The sequence below is a fragment of the Aspergillus sydowii genome, assembly GCF_001890705.1.
Source record: "Aspergillus sydowii CBS 593.65 unplaced genomic scaffold ASPSYscaffold_2, whole genome shotgun sequence".
In the NCBI taxonomy this organism is placed as follows: domain Eukaryota; kingdom Fungi; phylum Ascomycota; class Eurotiomycetes; order Eurotiales; family Aspergillaceae; genus Aspergillus; species Aspergillus sydowii.
The window spans coordinates 1,349,051-1,365,621 of NW_024467860.1; the positions used below are offsets into that span (position 1 = coordinate 1,349,051).

The following is a 16,571-nucleotide window of genomic DNA, read 5'->3' on the forward strand; positions in this document are numbered from 1 at the left end:
TAGCGCCGCGTGGACAAGCTTGGACTTGCTTGCAACTTAGATCGAGGCTCCGCATTCCTGCCAAAACTGCCCGCCACCGAAATATTTCTCGATCCTTGCGTCGCGCTCGCTTGACTGCATCGTTGGTTATCGCAAAACTTTCCAAGATACATCTTCTCGTTGTTGGCTGACCGGAAGATGGTGTGTTCCCCCGCCGCCATCCGCGACCACCTCCGACTCCATCCAAATCCAGACCTTGACCAACGTCAACATGTCATCTCAACCGCCCACGCAGGCTCAGCTCAACTTGGCTGCTTTGGCCGGATCTCCATCACCACGAACTATGCGAAGCCTGCGTAAGATCCAGTCTCACAACAACCTCTCCTCCGGCCCTCCCTTATCCTCCCAGGCCTCCTCCGCACGCTCCTCCGCAGGACCCGACGAGCTCTCCAAGCCGTCCCAGTTAGAATCTCCTGTCCGGCTGCGAACGCATCGCCGCGCGAGATCAAACAGTGACGCTTCATCCCGCGGTGCTCCAACGATACCCGCCCAGCGACGACCTGGACGTAAGACAGGGTCCGGTTTTGGGGTAAAGAAGTCCCATTTAGAAACGTTGTTACGAGATGGTCCCCAACAGGGGAGCCTCCAAGAAACGCTCCAGGAACTGCGGTATTTGGTTCTCTCTACAGGAGTAGAAGCAGACGTCGATGGCATGGTACAGTTTGCCTTATAAATCGTCTTCTTGTGGATTGCTATTTACTAACTCCTTACATCCAGTCAACATATAGAGTCTATTTATGGCTGATTCTCCTCGATATCCCACCACTCCCTACCGATCAGTACCTCTCCCTTATCCATCGTGGACGTTCGCCTGCATACACAAAAATTCGCAACGATACCTTCCGCACTCTAGCCACTGATCCGCTCTTCAAACGCCGTGTCACAGAAGCAAGCCTCATCCGGTTGTTGAATGCAGTGGCATGGAAGATTCACGATGCGAAGAACAAGAACAAACCCAAGTCCCGTCCATCCTCGCGCCGACGTGAGATGGAACTCCTCATCAACACACCACCAAGTATCGCAGAAGAAGAGCCGTCAGTGGAGGACATGACGCCCAACAGCCTCATCAGTAGCAATAGCAGCACAGCAACAGTTAGCCCTGGCATCACCAGCGAGTCGGCAATCTACGTGCAGGGCATGAACGTCCTCTGTGCTCCGTTCCTTTACGCAGCCCGCAGCGAAGTCGAGGCATTTGCCCTATTCCACACCTTCATCACCCGCGAATGCCCCGGCTACATCCGGGGTGGCATGGATGGTGTTCATCGAGGGCTCAACCTTGTTGACCAGTGTTTAGAGATTGTGGAACCTAAACTGGCGGCATACCTCTTCTCCAAAGGATTACAAGCGAAACTATACGCATTCCCATCCGTCCTGACGCTCTGTGCATGCACACCTCCGCTCCCCGAAGTCCTCCATCTGTGGGATTTTCTATTTGCTTACGGCCCACATCTCAACATCCTCTGCATCGTGGCGCAACTGATATTGATGAGAGACACCCTCCTCAAAAGCTCAAAGTACGTATCATCCCCTTGCTATGCTTTCTTGTTTTCTTCCATTTATCTCCGAGCCAGCCAGCCGAAACCTGGGTCCAATTTTCAGTTGACCAGTCACATCTGTTCTCCTTTCTCAATATTTAACTTACTTGCGTTTACATTTGCCTTTACTCCAATTATTTCAACCGATTAGTCGATCAATTCATCTAACTCGCTCTTTCAAACTATCCAGCCCGAACAAAATTCTCCGATCTTTCCCACCCCTTGACGCGAAAGAGATTATCGCTCTGGCTGCCCTAATTGTTCGCAAGATTCCCGATCCCCTGTACGCCGAATTAATAGACCATGCGAAATGACGCGTATGCACTTTATAATCCACCCACCTGCAGACGGCACATCCAACTTGAGTTTCTTTACCATGTTGCAAAGTCCCGGTTTAGGCTCGCCTGGCTCTGGGAATCCATGGGATGAATCAATCCCGCCTTGCCAGCCGGATCTCAAATCCGCGTATCTGACTCCGCACCTACGACTTTCAGCTCTGTATTATTTAGGTTTTGTTTAACTAACTATTGTTTCTGCTTTACTTCCTTGTGTTTTCGGGCTTAATGTATTTGTTGCTGATCTGCTCCGTCTTGTTCACATGTGGCGTTTCTCTTTCTATCGAGAAGCATTGGTTTGCCTTTTTTCAATAGGCTTTTTGTTGTCGCTTTTTTTTTGTTTTTAATTCCCATTCTTGCGGTTCCGCGTCCATGGGGGGGGGATTGCATTGTTTTATTTATGAGACGATAACATGATTGCATTGAACGACTGATGTGGATTGACTGATTAGGACAAGGCAAGGAGGGACCGGTTTCATTCTAATTTAGGAAAGATTACTAGTATTGCCAACTTCGGCATATGGCATACGCGGCAATTGAAGGGAAAAGGATTGAGAGGAAAGGAAAAGGAAAAGGAAAAGGAAACGATTAATGCATGCATCATGATGTACTTACTCTATTACGAGATGGCGTAGCGTTCAATGACTGATGAATGGAATGATCGATTGACTGCGTTAACAACCTTGGAAGCCTGGTATCATTAGTTCCAACCCGACATCGCATAGGCGGTTATCATTGGATTAGGAAATTGAAATCCATACAATCCGTAAAACATATGGTTCTTTTTTATCTCACGCCTATATACGCCTATACTATTATACCCTCCTTACCCACGTAATCCAGTTTTACAGAAAGCCGACGCTGCTGTGAGACAAAAAGAAAGACAACCAAACAGACAAAATCGGAACCAAATAGAAGATTTATCAAAGCAGTAACCATTCCAGAATCTCTCTCAGGTTAAGGGGAATGGCGATTGTAAATAGATCCTGGCGGAGAAAGGGGAGGTCTTAAGACACGACAGCAGTGCTTCCTCCAATTCCAGACCCATTCACGACCAATGGCTGTAAGCTGTCGCGTTGTTTTGGCTTTGATTTAGGGCTAGCCTCTGTGTCTGAACTCGAACTCTCGGTTGTTGGCGGGGTGAATTGAAGCTGAGTTGCTCTGTATGCAGAAGTAGATAGATCACCATGGCCCGGGGTATATATATCAGACGAATTGTTATATGGTAATGTGGGCGGGATGTTCTTGTCGATCTTGACGCGAATTCTGAAGTGCATGAAAGAGTAATTGTTGTACAGGGTTACAGCGCGTTTGGCCTCTTCTGAGGAGCGAAGTGTAACACGCGCGGTGGCTCTGTTTCGGGTGGGGTGGGCGTTGAAACCCGCGTACATTGGTAGTATCTCGCAGTGTTCCACGGTTACGGTTTCTTGCAGTAAGTTGTACAGGTCCTGGTCCGTGGCTGCTGGGTTGAGGTTCTGGATCACGATGCCACGGCGGAGATTTTGTCGCGGATATGTTTGTGGATGACGGTTATTGTAATGGTAAAAGCCTTTGCGCGTAGCGTTGCTAAAGTCATTGGGCCTGGTGGTATTTGCTACGGCGGGTTGCTGCATTTGGTGGGACATGGCAAATGTAGGGATAAATCCGTATCCCATCGGGTCGCAGAGTGAGGGTTGAAGGGTAGGCGAATTCGGCACGGCTGGTCCTAGTTGACATGATGGGTCTGGAAACATCGGCATGAAGGGTTGGTGAGGGAGAAATATCGGGTTGAGCATTGTGCTATACTCTGAACTCTGATAAGTCGGACTCGGCGGTACAACAGACCTTCTCGGTATGGTTAGCATAGGATTCTTGACATACGGTAATCTTAACACTGAGTACTTACTCTGTAGCTATTGGTGACGGAGGCATAGCGATATTTTGGGCCATCCTTGATGGTGTTGAATACCCTGCTATATAGTTAGGTTGTATGATACAGGGTGGGCTTTTGGTAGGCCCTGCAATGGGCTGAGTTGGCGAGCTCGTCCGCGCAAGAGTGACAACCAAGCTTTGCCCTTCCCAGCCGGTGGTGGACAATCTGTCTAGAAAACCGACGTTTCTGTCAGCCATTGTTTCGCGCAGAGCGAAAGAAGCTGTTGCACGTACGATATGTCCGCCAAGCCTCATCCTCATTCTTAACAATGATCTGTCCCAGCCCAGTGGGAAATCCACGGTGATCATCATAAACCACTGCTTGTCGAATGTGCAGTGCAGTTTGACGGACTAGGTCTTTAAGCTCTTGCCAGCGACAGCGAGCTGGAACCTGATTTCTCGGTAAGACAAGTCCGCGAGCGAGGGCCTGATGGAAACTTTAAGGAACTCACCCCCTGAAGAAACAGGACAAACTCTTCTTCAGATCCTCGGGATCTAACCGCCCGGGGTTTCTCGCGTAATGAACAAGTCATTGCTTCGATAAGACAAGCGTCCGTTGAGAATGATCCAAAAATGCAAGTAACGCTACCCCTCCGGCAGGTTACCAGTTTCGTACCTGCTAGGGCAGCTGATATAACAACCCTCGGAACGAGATGTGAAACTAAGAAAGGAGGGTGGAACAGCGGAGTTTTCTCGGCAAATGGAGATAGAGATGCCTAGGAAGCGGTGTTTCTGACTTTTGGCAGGATGCGCTGCACTGGTGTTCTACCTATAGGCGTTCCGATATCAACGAACGGTTTTAGGCACCACGTTAGAGAGCGGGCGGCTTCTTTGCGGCGTCGCGAACTGCAATGACTCAAATGGTCAAAAATAATGGAAAGAAAGGGCAAGTCCTTCGACTTTAAGCAAGAAGAACCAAGTAAGGCCAAAGAAGCAGCAAAGTGGGCGAGAAGAATTGGTGCACCGATCTACATCGAGGCACTATAACCCGGGTGGTAAGAGGGCAACAGCCACAACCGCCGGAATGACCGTTTAAATTAGTCAAAAGGCGAAACGTCGAAGCGGGTGAAGCAACGGTTGAGCGAGAGGAGAACGAATAGACAATTCAAAGAAAGCGGTTGCTTCATCGAGGGGCGGAGGGTTAAGGGTAGGTAAGAGTGTCACCGACAGATCGCTGAGCCCGCTGACGAATAACAAGGCGCAGTGCTGGCGGCGCCAGAGGGTGAAGATGTGTCAACTCGACTGGGATCTGGAATCGAAAGAATCGGATGGAGCCTGATATGTCGTGCATGATCAACCGTGGTGGAGGAAGAGAAGAGGAGAATGATAATAATGTCAAGTGAAGGAAGCAGCAAGAAGCAGAAGCAGAAGCAGACAGACAGCCACTGCACTCAGCAAAGGCAGGGCATTCGAACTTGCTTTTTCTCCCTTCCCAATCCCCTCTTGATAGTTTGTACTTTTCTTTTTCTTCTCTTTCCTTCTTGGCTGCGCATAACAGATCGAATCGAACGCCAAACTCTATCAGGCTCGCCGCCCCATACAATCACATTGACATATTCTAGTCGCCCACCGCATTTCGCCCTCGTACAAACCTGGTCTTTCTCAAGATCTCTGCCGTCGAATAACACTACGAATTCCCCAGGACTAATCTTGGCGTCATGGGCGTTACACCGCCAGATTGAGCTCGGGGCCGGCCAGGGGAAGAAAACTGGAGCGTCAAGGGAAGCTGCTGTGATGGCAAAGGGCTGTCTGAGTGGCGGTCTTCTGACCTTGCATATCCCACCTGTGCCGCAACCAGTTGGTGGATAATACTCAGCAGCATTACCGCATCCATAACGAGGCGATGTCATCAAGCGAGGGATGAACGATTTTGTCGGTCGACGTTCGAAAGTGCGAAACGAGAGGTCCAGTCAAAAGCAAAACACGCCGCGCTCATGAACTCGAGATGGATTCCAAAGCTTGGAGACAATTCAAGCTGCGACCGTGATTGGCGGATGCAATCTGGAGGTTTCTCTTTTCAATTACTTCAAAAATAGATCTTCGTAGCACAGTTGTGATGTATCATGTCCGATGACACGCACAAATCGCACAAAACCAGGCCCGAGAGGAGGGACGATTTCTTTCTCTTTGCTTCCGATCGACAACTTGCAAGGCGAACAGACGTCCCTGGAGGCCTGGAGTGACCATTGAGGGCGTCAGCGAAACACAGCAGCCCGCCTCAGGCATTTGGGGCACTGCAGCAAAGTGATGCCCATTACTTGTTCTGCCCCTCGGATTCCAACTGTCTCGCTCTGATCCATCTGGGATAATCCCTGCTCGTTCTTGCATGAGAGATATCCATCCAGTTGCGTCAACAGCGAACCCGGCCGCCTTTCAAGCCAAGTGCACAATGTAGGTACGTCGGGTACGTCCGTTGTACGGTGAGAGTTTGTCGCTTGTCAGTTTATCACGCGGGGAGGCTGAAATAAATTCCGACTTGGAGATAGGAGTAGATCTTCCACCCAGCCACAATTTACCTCGGTTGGAAGACCAAACGATGTTAACTCTCTCAGATATATACTACTTCGGAATTGCGCTATCAATTACAATGTTGTGTTTCGCAACAATATAACTCCCGTGGTCGAGACACTCTGTTTTGTCGAAAAGCGTTACCCTCCGTTGATTTGGATACGAGGGCGTGAGTCAAAGCTACCTGCGGTTCTTTGGCCTTCAAACATCTCTTCTGGTGCTGTTATTTGGACAATGTGAACAGACCACTCTATTTTCGCCCTGGCGGTTCTCCCTCAGCGCACACCGAATCTTCTCGCCTGGGTGTTGTTCCCTTGGCCGATATCATCGTGGAATTCAGCCATTAAATTGACCGCTGGATTCCGTGTCTTCGTGCTACTGAAATTCTTCTGCCTCGTGCGCTCTTCCAGGGCTGGAGCGCGAGGCTTAGGGCTACACCGGTCCGTACTGACATATCCGTGAATATTTTTGTTGGCATGCATGATCCATTTCTCAAACAAGGGATCATATTCGAAGACACAAAGAAAGACCCAGAACAAAGATCATGAATCATGCAAATATGCCGCGTCTATCAGTGGCTGGGCTGGTGTCTTGATAAACAGCGTCGGTTGTGATCGGACGATACGTCTAGGATCTTCAGCCACCATGCTCTAATTAGCTCTGGAGTACTTATATCCTCCCTGTTGATTGACAACCCTGCATTACGCTTCATGCTGAAGACAGTTATCACTGCGCAGGGCAACTGCTGATGGGAGCTCGCGGAAGCTGTTGCTATCTCTGGCTAGAACTCGGCGCCAGTATGAAGTACACAAAATACGGTGTACGAGCCGACGAGGCCACGGTCCATAAGTCACGCCGACCACGTCGCGTGGACAACAAGCCCTCAGCTTCACTTCTGCTGAAGGTGGACTCAAGAAGCCCAGAAAGAGTAAGACAATTATTGTTTGGACCCAGTCAGGAGGGACCGGTCGAGCCCTTCCAGGGCGCGACAAGGCTGAGGCTGTGTTTCCCAATGAGCATCGAAATGTGGCGCATGCACCCGGGTTTTGAAACAATCTCGAAGGGTAAAACATTCCAAAGGAGCAACACAACTCAGCCCGGAAGGCACGGGTGCCCAGTCTAGACTCTTGACTTGGTATGAGCGTCACTGTCAGACGGCTCTGGCGGAAAGACTGGCACATCACATGGCAGAGTGCAACGGGCTAACCTGCTTGATGCGGTCTCATTGAATATGGATACTCTGGAGAGTCTCAAATTTCAATCAAATATTTGCACAATGGCGATGAGGAGCTGCTCCACCAGCCTGCGCTGCCAATACCCATAGTAACTCCATAGGCGAACAACTGCACAGCAGCTTCGCTTGGGCGCCCTGGCCCTGCAAACACCAAGACTCAAGCCCCAACCTCAAGACGCAAGCCCCATGTTGTGGCAAAAACTTGAAACAAATGGACAACGCGGTCGGGCCCCACTGATACATTCACTGCTCGAGCTCCACAGTTTCGGAATTCCAATTCCAAGGCCAAAATTCCAGCACCAGGAAAGGAAAAAAAGGGGCTCTGCGGTCAGCGCTCGCTTTTCTTTTTCGTGGCTGTGGCTGGCTGTACGGAGCACATCCAGTGACTATGTCAGACGCGGACAGGGCATGCCGAACGACCGATTCTGGTGCTGATGCAGGGCACCACAGCTGTGAGCTGAGCTGAGACCAGTCCGGCACACGGCTGAGCCTGACGGGGTTCTCCGAACGGCCAATTCTGCTGCCCAGGTTGGCCACTCCTGCGAGTATTTCCACTAGTATTTTTTTTTTTTTTTTTCTTTTCTTTTTCCTTCCTCGGCACAGGCACGAACCTCCCTGTCAATAATAATCCGACCGTTCCGTTTTAGGCACCTTTCAATCTCAATTGAATCTTGATCCCGACCTTGGCCCGAGAAATACCCTCGAATCTTCTCCGATCCCGTCTCTCAAGTCTCAACCCACACGGAAAAGCGAGAAGGATAAACCGCCCAGAAAAGAGAGGTCCTGCTCGTCGAAGTGGGTTAGCCCAACCCAGACAGGCACAGATTATTTACTATCTCGTTTCACACTAATCTATTCTCCTCCCCACAGAGATTGAGAAACCGACCGAATTGGCACAAGCATTGATCGCCCGTGGCTAACCTAATCACCGTTCAAGGAAGGTAGACTACGGTGCACATGGCAAACTAGTGCTTTGTAGCTCGCACCGATCCAATTAGTCGATACTGCAGGCTTGCCTAACCCGTACCAGGCTCCCACACCCAGTCTAACCTTCTTTCCAATGTGCTTGGGCCTTCTGGTGCCCCCAGCTATATTGAGTCACACGAAGCTGGAGTTTTCAACTGATCCACTGCGGGGTGCGTGAGGAATAATGGATTCAATCTCAAACCGAAGAGGGGAAGAAGCATTGAGAAAAGGGATGAAACTAGACCGGGTAATAAACGAGGTACCCGCAGTGCCGTGATAACTGGTAAGACTAAGGTCGACTTGTAGCCTGTAGGGGCAAGACGGAAGAGCTAGTAGTACTACCTATCCTGGAAGAATGGTACGGTCGGTAGATGGGACTCCGCAGTATCCGTATGGATGGAGAACTTGGAGTATGAGAGACGGATGATAGACGTGAAACGACTCCGACACCGAGAGTCCGATTTCCCGTCGGCCGTCGCGCCTATCATCATGTCAGGGACAAGTTTCGGACGGGAGGAAGCGCAGCTCAGCGCCCGCAGATACGTGAGTGTAGTTACTACTAGTTGACTACTGACGGAGCAGCACCCAGCACGGCGGTTCACTGTGACTGACTGTCAGCACTGAGCCACCACTACTGGCCCACAGTCGTGGGCGTGATGATCTGAAGGGAGAAGGATCTGCGAGGTTCATGAGAACGTGGCGAAAATCGTGAGCGTGCGAGCGAGGATCTCTGGGGTTTACCGCTGATTGACATTGTGATAAGCGTGTGATGTGCCTGTTCTGTAACATGGACTAGTGTTTGATTTTCGCCATCGAGGGATGGAGGCGATGGAGGAGTGGGTGAATCTGAAATGATAACTGGGCCTTATTTTCGGTAGTCTCTAATAATCTCTATATTGAATTTTGGGGTTGGTTTGATCGGAACTTGTCCTTCGAACACTAGTAACTAGATACATGGTGCTTTATCGATTTTCTAATAATGACTTTGGGTATTGTCGCAAAGAAAGAAAATGGCCTGAATTGAATGTATGACCGTCGCTATAGATGGCGCGGGGTAACTTGGGGCTTTGACTTGCGATGCAGAACGCCAAAGTGCGTCAAATCAGGATAAGGCTCCGGTGTCGCAGGCTCGGAGTAGATAGATATCATGGCGCCAGGCCAGTAAGCGAGTGAATCTTGAATGCGGGCTGATGATATACGGTCGCAGGAAGGCTGCGCACAAGGTATCATCACAGCCTCGCTCTTGGACGGAGAGGGTTGTTGGTAAACAGTGACTGGACCAGCCATTGTTGTTGGACCTTCGAAGAGGTCATTCTGCGCCAGCACAGTGAATATGTTCCCGGAACATGTTCAGAGTGAATGCCGTTGAATGGAGGAAGAGACCAATCGAGGGGCAAGACCAAAGCGTTGGAGCCCTGCTTTCCCAGTACCGTGTGTGGAGTTGACGAGAAGGGTAGTTCACGTTGGGGAGTTTCTCTAGTATTGAGATCTGAATTCGAAAAATAGGGTGTTTGTCACGCCGATCGTCGTGTAGGTGTGCGTTCAGCGGATGAAGCCCACCATGGAGGCACAGCGACTGCAGTAATACGAATTCATTCCGAATCGAACAACTCCGGGTGTAGATTCGCTCTCGAGACTCATGGAGCGTTGGCACCGTGAACAACGGACGATATCGAAGCCGAGGGAGCCTGGAGTTGAGCCGGAGGGAGCGACATCTTTGCCTGTGCTTGAGGGCGGGCGCGGGACTTGGACGGAGGACGAGCTCATGATGACTGTGTGAGGGAGGAGGGAGGAATGCACGGAGTCGTTGTCCTGACTTCTATAGCTGGCAAGAGATCAGGAAGAAGGCGAAAAGCCCAGCAGTGGTGAAGAGCAGAATGGTTGAGGAGCGACGGAGCAGGGCGAAGCTGCGCAGCCTGGAGACTATAAATGCTGGCGCAAGGTATAAGTTGCACTGTTTCAGGGTCAGATCGACCCACTTACCCTCAGGCTTCCGTTTTTCTTTCCTCCCTGTTTTCTGTCCCCACCCCTGCTGAGCCCAAGGATTTAGTGCGCTCTATTGGGAAATCACGCTAAAACAGAGAAAATAATAATTTATTTTTTGTTTTTATACTCTGTCACAGTGAAGACACTGCCCAGCCGCCCGATCTGAAGCTCAGAAGTCAAAACTACTCCGGGGAGATGGACGGCAATGTGGCTCGCTCCACATTAAATCCCAGATTCAACCAAGGAATCTCTCTGGAAAATGAACCCAGTGGCTCGGAATCATGGGTACAAAGTGCGAGGTGGATGTCTGCTTCCCTGGGATTGCACTGCCCTGTTTGTGGAAGTTATGAAGCTTAATGCCGGATATTGTCATTGTGACTGCAGCTGCTAGTTGGGCGGCGTGCTTGATGGCAAATATGCATCATCGGCATTATGGGCTTGTAGGAAGTAAAACAACCTTGCATAACCAGGCGTCAAGCATTGCGTGAGTGTCAGTCACTACTTGGACTGCACCGCCGAGGTCCTTCGCGTCGTGTCGTCATGACTGGCGAAGACGAAGCGATCGCCCGCGCATACTTCACTTCTCCAGCCCAACCTGCACCTTGACCTCTGGGGAAACGTGTGCCCATGGTTATCAGCTATTGAATAAACCACCCGGCTGCATCACCCGCCGTTTAGCTTCAGTGTTGGCGGTTCCAAATATCCATTCCCATGGTTTACTTCAGAGGACAATCGGGGGATGGGCATCTGACTGGCGCCTCATCAGGATCTGTGCTGCTGCTTTGTAAGGTACTGATTCATTCTGGCTTTCTATTGACGGCTTCATCGCCCATCGGGTTGACAGAGTCCGGAGTACATCCATCTGGCTCTCGGCCTGTGGCTGTGGCCCTGCACGATGCCCGTGCCAGCAGCATCCGTCTCATCCGTCTTACCTCACATACCAACTGACATAAGACTTCTCACATCGTTAATTAGTCAATTAATCATGCTGACACAAATGGGTTATCCCTTCTCCGGCATGAATGACTTATTCCCTCGTGGAAACCCTGCCGAGAGGCGCGAGTCAAGCGGACATCCAGTCGCCCAGCCGAGTCAGGCGTGAAACTCAACGGCTGTGTGAGGATAATGCTCAGCTCGCGAACAGACATGGATCCACCCTGGGCGTTTCGCAGTCCCGCGTGTCGTTGAAGCTATTTTCTACGATAGACGACTCACTCAGGACAAGAGAAGGATGAAGCCAACCTTATTACACCTCGACTCAATCACTGCACTGTTCCATTGGTTGGTCGTTCTCGCGATCGGAGTTTCTTGAGCGTATCTCGCCCACATAGTGTTTGGCAACGGAGTGCAGCTGACAGCTTCGAAAATAGACTACCAGTGATGGCCTGACCATGATTGCGCGGATATGGAGTCTTGGAGTTCTGGACTGTTTAGTTTTCTGGCACGGGCTCCGGGTGCAAAGTCTGGTGCAGGGCGGGGCAGCCCGCGCTCGAGTCTCCTCCATATGCATCTCCTCCATGTTGTTTTGTTCCGTCTCAATCGGTGCTCGACACTTGACTCAGTCTGAGGCATTATTTCCGCCAAGACCTGCGTATCTTCTCAGTATGCAATTTACCGATTCCAGCCACCATCTTTTGGCGCCAGTCCTGTCGAACGCCGATAAGGGATTGCCAATGATGACGTCTTCAATAAACACGTGAAGAATACGCAGAACCGAAGCTTTAGTTCGATTTTCCAGTTTCAGGCATTCCAGGTTATTTCAATTGTGTTTGCAGGGGCTTCCTGTAGACATTCCAGTCCCTCCGGCCATGTCCTCCGAGTGCGGCTTCCCCTCTCCCACATCGCCCTCATTTTTGATCTGTCATTGACGGTTTGACAGAGATCGAACTAAGAGGACGGAACAGCCCGTATCATGCATAGAACCCCGCATATCATTACCAGGAGGGCATTTCCCAAACCCCGTCGTGCCCTGTGATGTGTTCATCACCTTGCGCTAACCGACTTCCTCTCCGGCGCAAACTCGGCGCTGCCCCATATACTTATCCAACCCGCGCAACACCTGCTCAAGAAATCGTGCTTTTCAAAGATCTGCCGAGGCGTCTGTGCGATGTTGTAATTGTGCATAACGTGCGATGTTCGCCCGCGAGCCACAGATGGTCCTAATGTACGTGTCCCAAAGGATTATTTGACTGCGGCCGGCGCTCAGGCATTTTGGAGATGATAAACCCCTCATTCCGCTGCATGATTTGCCAATTAGCCTGAGGCGATCGAGCAAACAGCCATCCGTGCCTCTTCTGACTGGGATCGTGCCTTCTGATCCGCATCAGGGACGCGTTGGCAAAATGGCCTGTGACATCATTGTAGACGCTCTCCCCAGTTTCCCCCAAATCAGTGTCGAAGCGAGATTTGGGTCCTTGTACAAAACCTTCTGAAATTCCGTAGGATTCAACCGGAGCCACGATTCAAGTTAGACGAAAATGGGTCACTATAGACTCTGGCGTGAGTCTGGCTGAATCATTGCCCATTTTAATGCTGGTGGTGGTTGTCGCTTCCCCTCGGGGCCGACGTCATTGGGAGGGAGGACTGACGACAGATGGAGCAGGCTGCTCTGGCAACGGTCTTCTTACCTGATGCTCCCTGGAATTTCGCTGGAAGCTCATAATTGTCTTATCTGGCAGGCCGCATTCAGTTTTACCAAGCCGACTAATTCCCATCATCGTTACATCTACGGCCTTCGCTTCTGACGCTGTGGTTCATATCCAGCGTCTCTGCCCCGCCACCCCACCTGAAGCTCTGACCGAAGCACCACCCCTCACTCATCCTTCGACTTCTTTTTTTTTTGGCGCTTCTTCTGCTCCCTGCATCGATCGTTCATCACCGCCAGAAACTACGTGCGAAACTCAATTCTACCACCATGGCTGGCCCAGCTCCCAATCTCCTCAGTTTTCAAGACACCGGCGCTCTGGCCAAGCAATTACGGCCCTATGTCCTCCGAAGCCAGAACGCGGCCTTAAGTCGTCATGACACTTTTCGCGTCGCAGTATCCGGAGGCTCCCTGCCTGCTGTTCTCGCCAAATCACTCCTTGCTCCTGGAGATGGGAGTCCGGAGGACACTGCCCAGTTTTCCAAGTGGGAGATCTTTTTCGCAGACGAGCGCGCCGTCCCTCTCAACCACGAGGACAGCAACTATCGTCTTTTGAAAGATGAGCTGCTCAGCAAGATTCCATCGGATCTGGGCTCCCCCAAAGTGCACCCTATCGATGAAGCCCATGTCAACGACGAAGACCCTCAGGAGCTCGCGGACCTGTACCAGGAAGACCTGATGCGCTCCTTCGCTGCCAAGGACAGCGTGAAGCTGCCTGTTTTCGACCTTATCCTCCTCGGATGCGGTCCGGATGGCCACACTTGCAGTCTATTCCCTGGCCACGAATTGCTGCGAGAGAAGGACTCATGGGTGTCCGCGATTAGCGACTCCCCGAAGCCGCCACCAAAGCGCATCACACTCACACTGCCCGTTGTTACGCACGCTGTGAACATCGCCTTCGTCGCTACGGGCGGTGGTAAGAAAGATATCATGAAACAGATCTTTGATGCAGAGGAAGGGAGGAGCCTTCCATCCGCCCTCGTCAACCAGGGGGCAGGCGAGAAAGTCACCTGGTTCACCGATCATGCTGCTGTGGAAGGGGTTTCCTTCCCGAGACGAGGAAGCCTATAAACTTGGTCACGTCAACGCGAATATGAGAAAAGCTTCACGGACTATTGAAATGAACATTATTTTCGTCAAGTTGGCTATATTTTTCACCCGTCGTTTACCTCAGTATAAAATAAGACGGAGCTGGGGTTTGCCCTGCCTTTCATGCTCGTATAGAGAGAGCCTTTTAGAATTATTGCGTCTATTTTCGTAAGTTCAAACCTCAGCTTGTACGTTGTAATGAAAGACTATATGGCATCTCTTTTCCCATGTAGTTATGCTCCCACCTGGAGTAGTATCGATAAATACGTACTAATTCACAATCTATCGAATGTCTCAGAATGGCGTAAATATCATCCCAGTGTTAGCCAATTATAGCAATTATTTAAACTATTAGAGACCCAAAGGCCTGTGAAATTGGACGTTGTCCATGACACGAAAGCTGGTGAATGTGCTTTCCCTCGCAGGCGGAGGTGCCAAGCTTTGATTGTTGACGCCCGTGGGTTCACCGCAGCTTCAAAGCTTCTGACTCGCTTCTCTCACCTTCAGACCATCAACTGCCCCGACTCTGAGGGCTTCATGACTCTTTCATTCCTCATCCACTCCTCAGCTGTCTGCCGAGCCCCGGGCTGAAATACCCCAACTTTGGGAACCATGCCAATCCCCACACGTTCGGTTCCAGGCCGGGAGCCCCGTAAGCAGGTAAGGGTCTAACTCCCCTTAAATTTGTATCTGCGAAGCCTCTGACGAACGTACAAAGCCTGGCAACCCAGGGCGTACGATTCCAACTTTGAAACCTTCCACCGCCACCTCTCAATCAACAGAAGAGATACCTTCCAAAGCCTCGCCCTCGAAAACCAACCCCTCTACCCTTCCGACCCGTCGCCAGAGCCTCATCCGCCCAAGTCAGTTGAAGACTCCATCCTCTACAAAGTCCACCACCCTTCCTACAAGTACGAGGACGATTGCGCGAGCCCCGGGTTCTCCAACCAAAGGCCCGACGCTCCCGGTCAAACATGATGGCGCGGTCAAGCAACAGATACGGCCGCCGTCGCCCAAGAAAACAGACATGCCTCCCCCGGCGCGGCCAGTTCGATCGACCTCTCTAAGACAGCCCCCGAGTTCAAACGCAGGGACGCCGCCAACGGTACGCGGACATGCAAGACACAGGAGTCAGATTGTGACACCGGCTTCCAAAACTCCTCAGGCGCCATCAGTTGCGACAACGCCCAGGTCCCGGAATCAATTTTCTACGTACCAGCAACACTTTTCACCCAAGAAAGCGCCTAAACCGCCTACCCCGACACCGTCTGCTAATGCGCAATCCGATCATACCTCTTCCTTGATTCCTTCGTCCTGGCCCGAAGTTAGTGCGCTACAGACCGAACTTCTACAGCTCAGTCTCTTACATAAGTCTGGATTGGAACGCAATGATCAATGGGAACGAGATGCCGAATCGAAGTTACGGAGGAAATACGACTCGGTTGCAGGAAACTACAGGGCCATCTTGGATGTGGAGAAGGAAACACAGAGTCGACTCAATGAGCAGGCGTTGCATTACTGGCTTATGAACGCGTGCGAGCATAACGGGCAGCAAGGATACGCGGAGCAGATCCAACTTCTATCACTAATTGCTCAAGAGGTGCATGATATCGGCGACAGCCACAGCGGGCGGTACACAATGGCCATCCTAGAATTCGAGAGCTGGCTACAGAGAGTTGAAGAAGTGCAGGAAGCCCGACTGTCACGCGAAGGAGGACGAGGTGCCGACGATTTCATTAACCCAATTCACCGCGAGTGGAAAGATGAGACGAAGGCTTTGATAATGAAGCTGGAACTTGCATCAAGGCAGCTTCAGAGTCTGGACATTTTGGGCTACGGAGACTTGGAGGCGCTCGACGCTTCTGCATTACTCCTAACTGTCAAAAGTCTGGGCGAGTTAGTGCATCAGATGGCCGAGGAACTGGGCATTATCCGCAAAATTGAGGCGGACATTGTGAAGTCGGAAACAGCATGGGTTAGTCAGCTAGCCCAGCAGTTGGTTGAGCTGCAACCACGAGCGGTTCCTGCGGTACCGAGAACCGGACTTTGGGCGCGATCATCATTCAAGTCATGACGGGCTGACTCAACCACCACCTGCAACGTCCCCGTTCCTCTTTCGGGAGGTATGATCGACCATATTTTCGGCAGGAAACAGGTCAACGGTCAGAACCTGTTTAGTTGGTTTTAAACTGGTATGATGCTACTACGAAGGATCTGGCTCGGTTGCATTCGTCTGGGAAGATGCACGGTTGAGCCAGACTTAAACTCCCAAAGGGCCGTCCGTTACAAGAAACCTGTTTTTTTGCAGAGTATCTTTCCCAGTC

The 16,571-nt window shown here is 51.0% G+C and overlaps 5 protein-coding genes across 5 annotated transcripts; 3 read left to right on the forward strand and 2 right to left on the reverse strand.

Annotated features, from left to right (window-relative positions):
- Nucleotides 1–250: 250 nt before the first annotated feature.
- Nucleotides 251–1,888, forward strand: ASPSYDRAFT_144201 (uncharacterized protein; the record flags this gene model as incomplete). Its single annotated transcript, XM_040841409.1, has 3 exons — nucleotides 251–694; nucleotides 757–1,553; nucleotides 1,765–1,888. 3 exons carry the CDS (start codon nucleotides 251–253, stop codon nucleotides 1,886–1,888), a joined length of 1,365 nt encoding a protein of 454 aa, XP_040705993.1.
- A 1,028-nt stretch (nucleotides 1,889–2,916) lies between these two features.
- On the reverse strand, nucleotides 2,917–4,353 carry ASPSYDRAFT_145227 (RNA-binding protein; the record flags this gene model as incomplete). Its single annotated transcript, XM_040841504.1, has 4 exons — nucleotides 2,917–3,733; nucleotides 3,795–3,990; nucleotides 4,055–4,211; nucleotides 4,273–4,353. 4 exons carry the CDS (start codon nucleotides 4,351–4,353, stop codon nucleotides 2,917–2,919), a joined length of 1,251 nt encoding a protein of 416 aa, XP_040705994.1.
- A 5,717-nt stretch (nucleotides 4,354–10,070) lies between these two features.
- On the reverse strand, nucleotides 10,071–10,295 carry ASPSYDRAFT_55107 (uncharacterized protein; the record flags this gene model as incomplete). Its single annotated transcript, XM_040848979.1, has 1 exon — nucleotides 10,071–10,295. The coding sequence occupies one exon, from the start codon at nucleotides 10,293–10,295 to the stop codon at nucleotides 10,071–10,073; it is 225 nt and encodes a 74-aa protein (XP_040705995.1).
- Nucleotides 10,296–13,038: 2,743 nt separating this feature from the next.
- Nucleotides 13,039–14,581, forward strand: ASPSYDRAFT_40805 (6-phosphogluconolactonase). Its single transcript, XM_040846153.1, has one exon. It carries the CDS (start codon nucleotides 13,429–13,431, stop codon nucleotides 14,227–14,229), a length of 801 nt encoding a protein of 266 aa, XP_040705996.1. The 5' UTR covers nucleotides 13,039–13,428; the 3' UTR covers nucleotides 14,230–14,581.
- Nucleotides 14,582–14,609: 28 nt separating this feature from the next.
- On the forward strand, nucleotides 14,610–16,531 carry ASPSYDRAFT_626563 (uncharacterized protein). Its single transcript, XM_040850151.1, has 2 exons — nucleotides 14,610–14,913; nucleotides 14,966–16,531. The coding sequence occupies exons 1-2, from the start codon at nucleotides 14,860–14,862 to the stop codon at nucleotides 16,319–16,321; spliced, it is 1,410 nt and encodes a 469-aa protein (XP_040705997.1). The 5' UTR covers nucleotides 14,610–14,859; the 3' UTR covers nucleotides 16,322–16,531.
- Nucleotides 16,532–16,571: the final 40 nt, after the last annotated feature.

What these genes read in the sequence shown, in the direction of transcription:
- ASPSYDRAFT_40805 (XM_040846153.1), top strand. Translation starts at nt 13,429, where the DNA reads ATGGCTGGCCCAGCTCCCAATCTCCTCAGTTTTCAAGACACCGGCGCT.
- ASPSYDRAFT_626563 (XM_040850151.1), top strand. Translation starts at nt 14,860, where the DNA reads ATGCCAATCCCCACACGTTCGGTTCCAGGCCGGGAGCCCCGTAAGCAG. An exon ending in AGCCCCGTAAGCAGGTAAGG is followed by an intron (nt 14,914 to 14,965) that starts GTCTAACTCCCC and finishes GAACGTACAAAG; the next exon opens with CCTGGCAACCCAGGGCGTAC.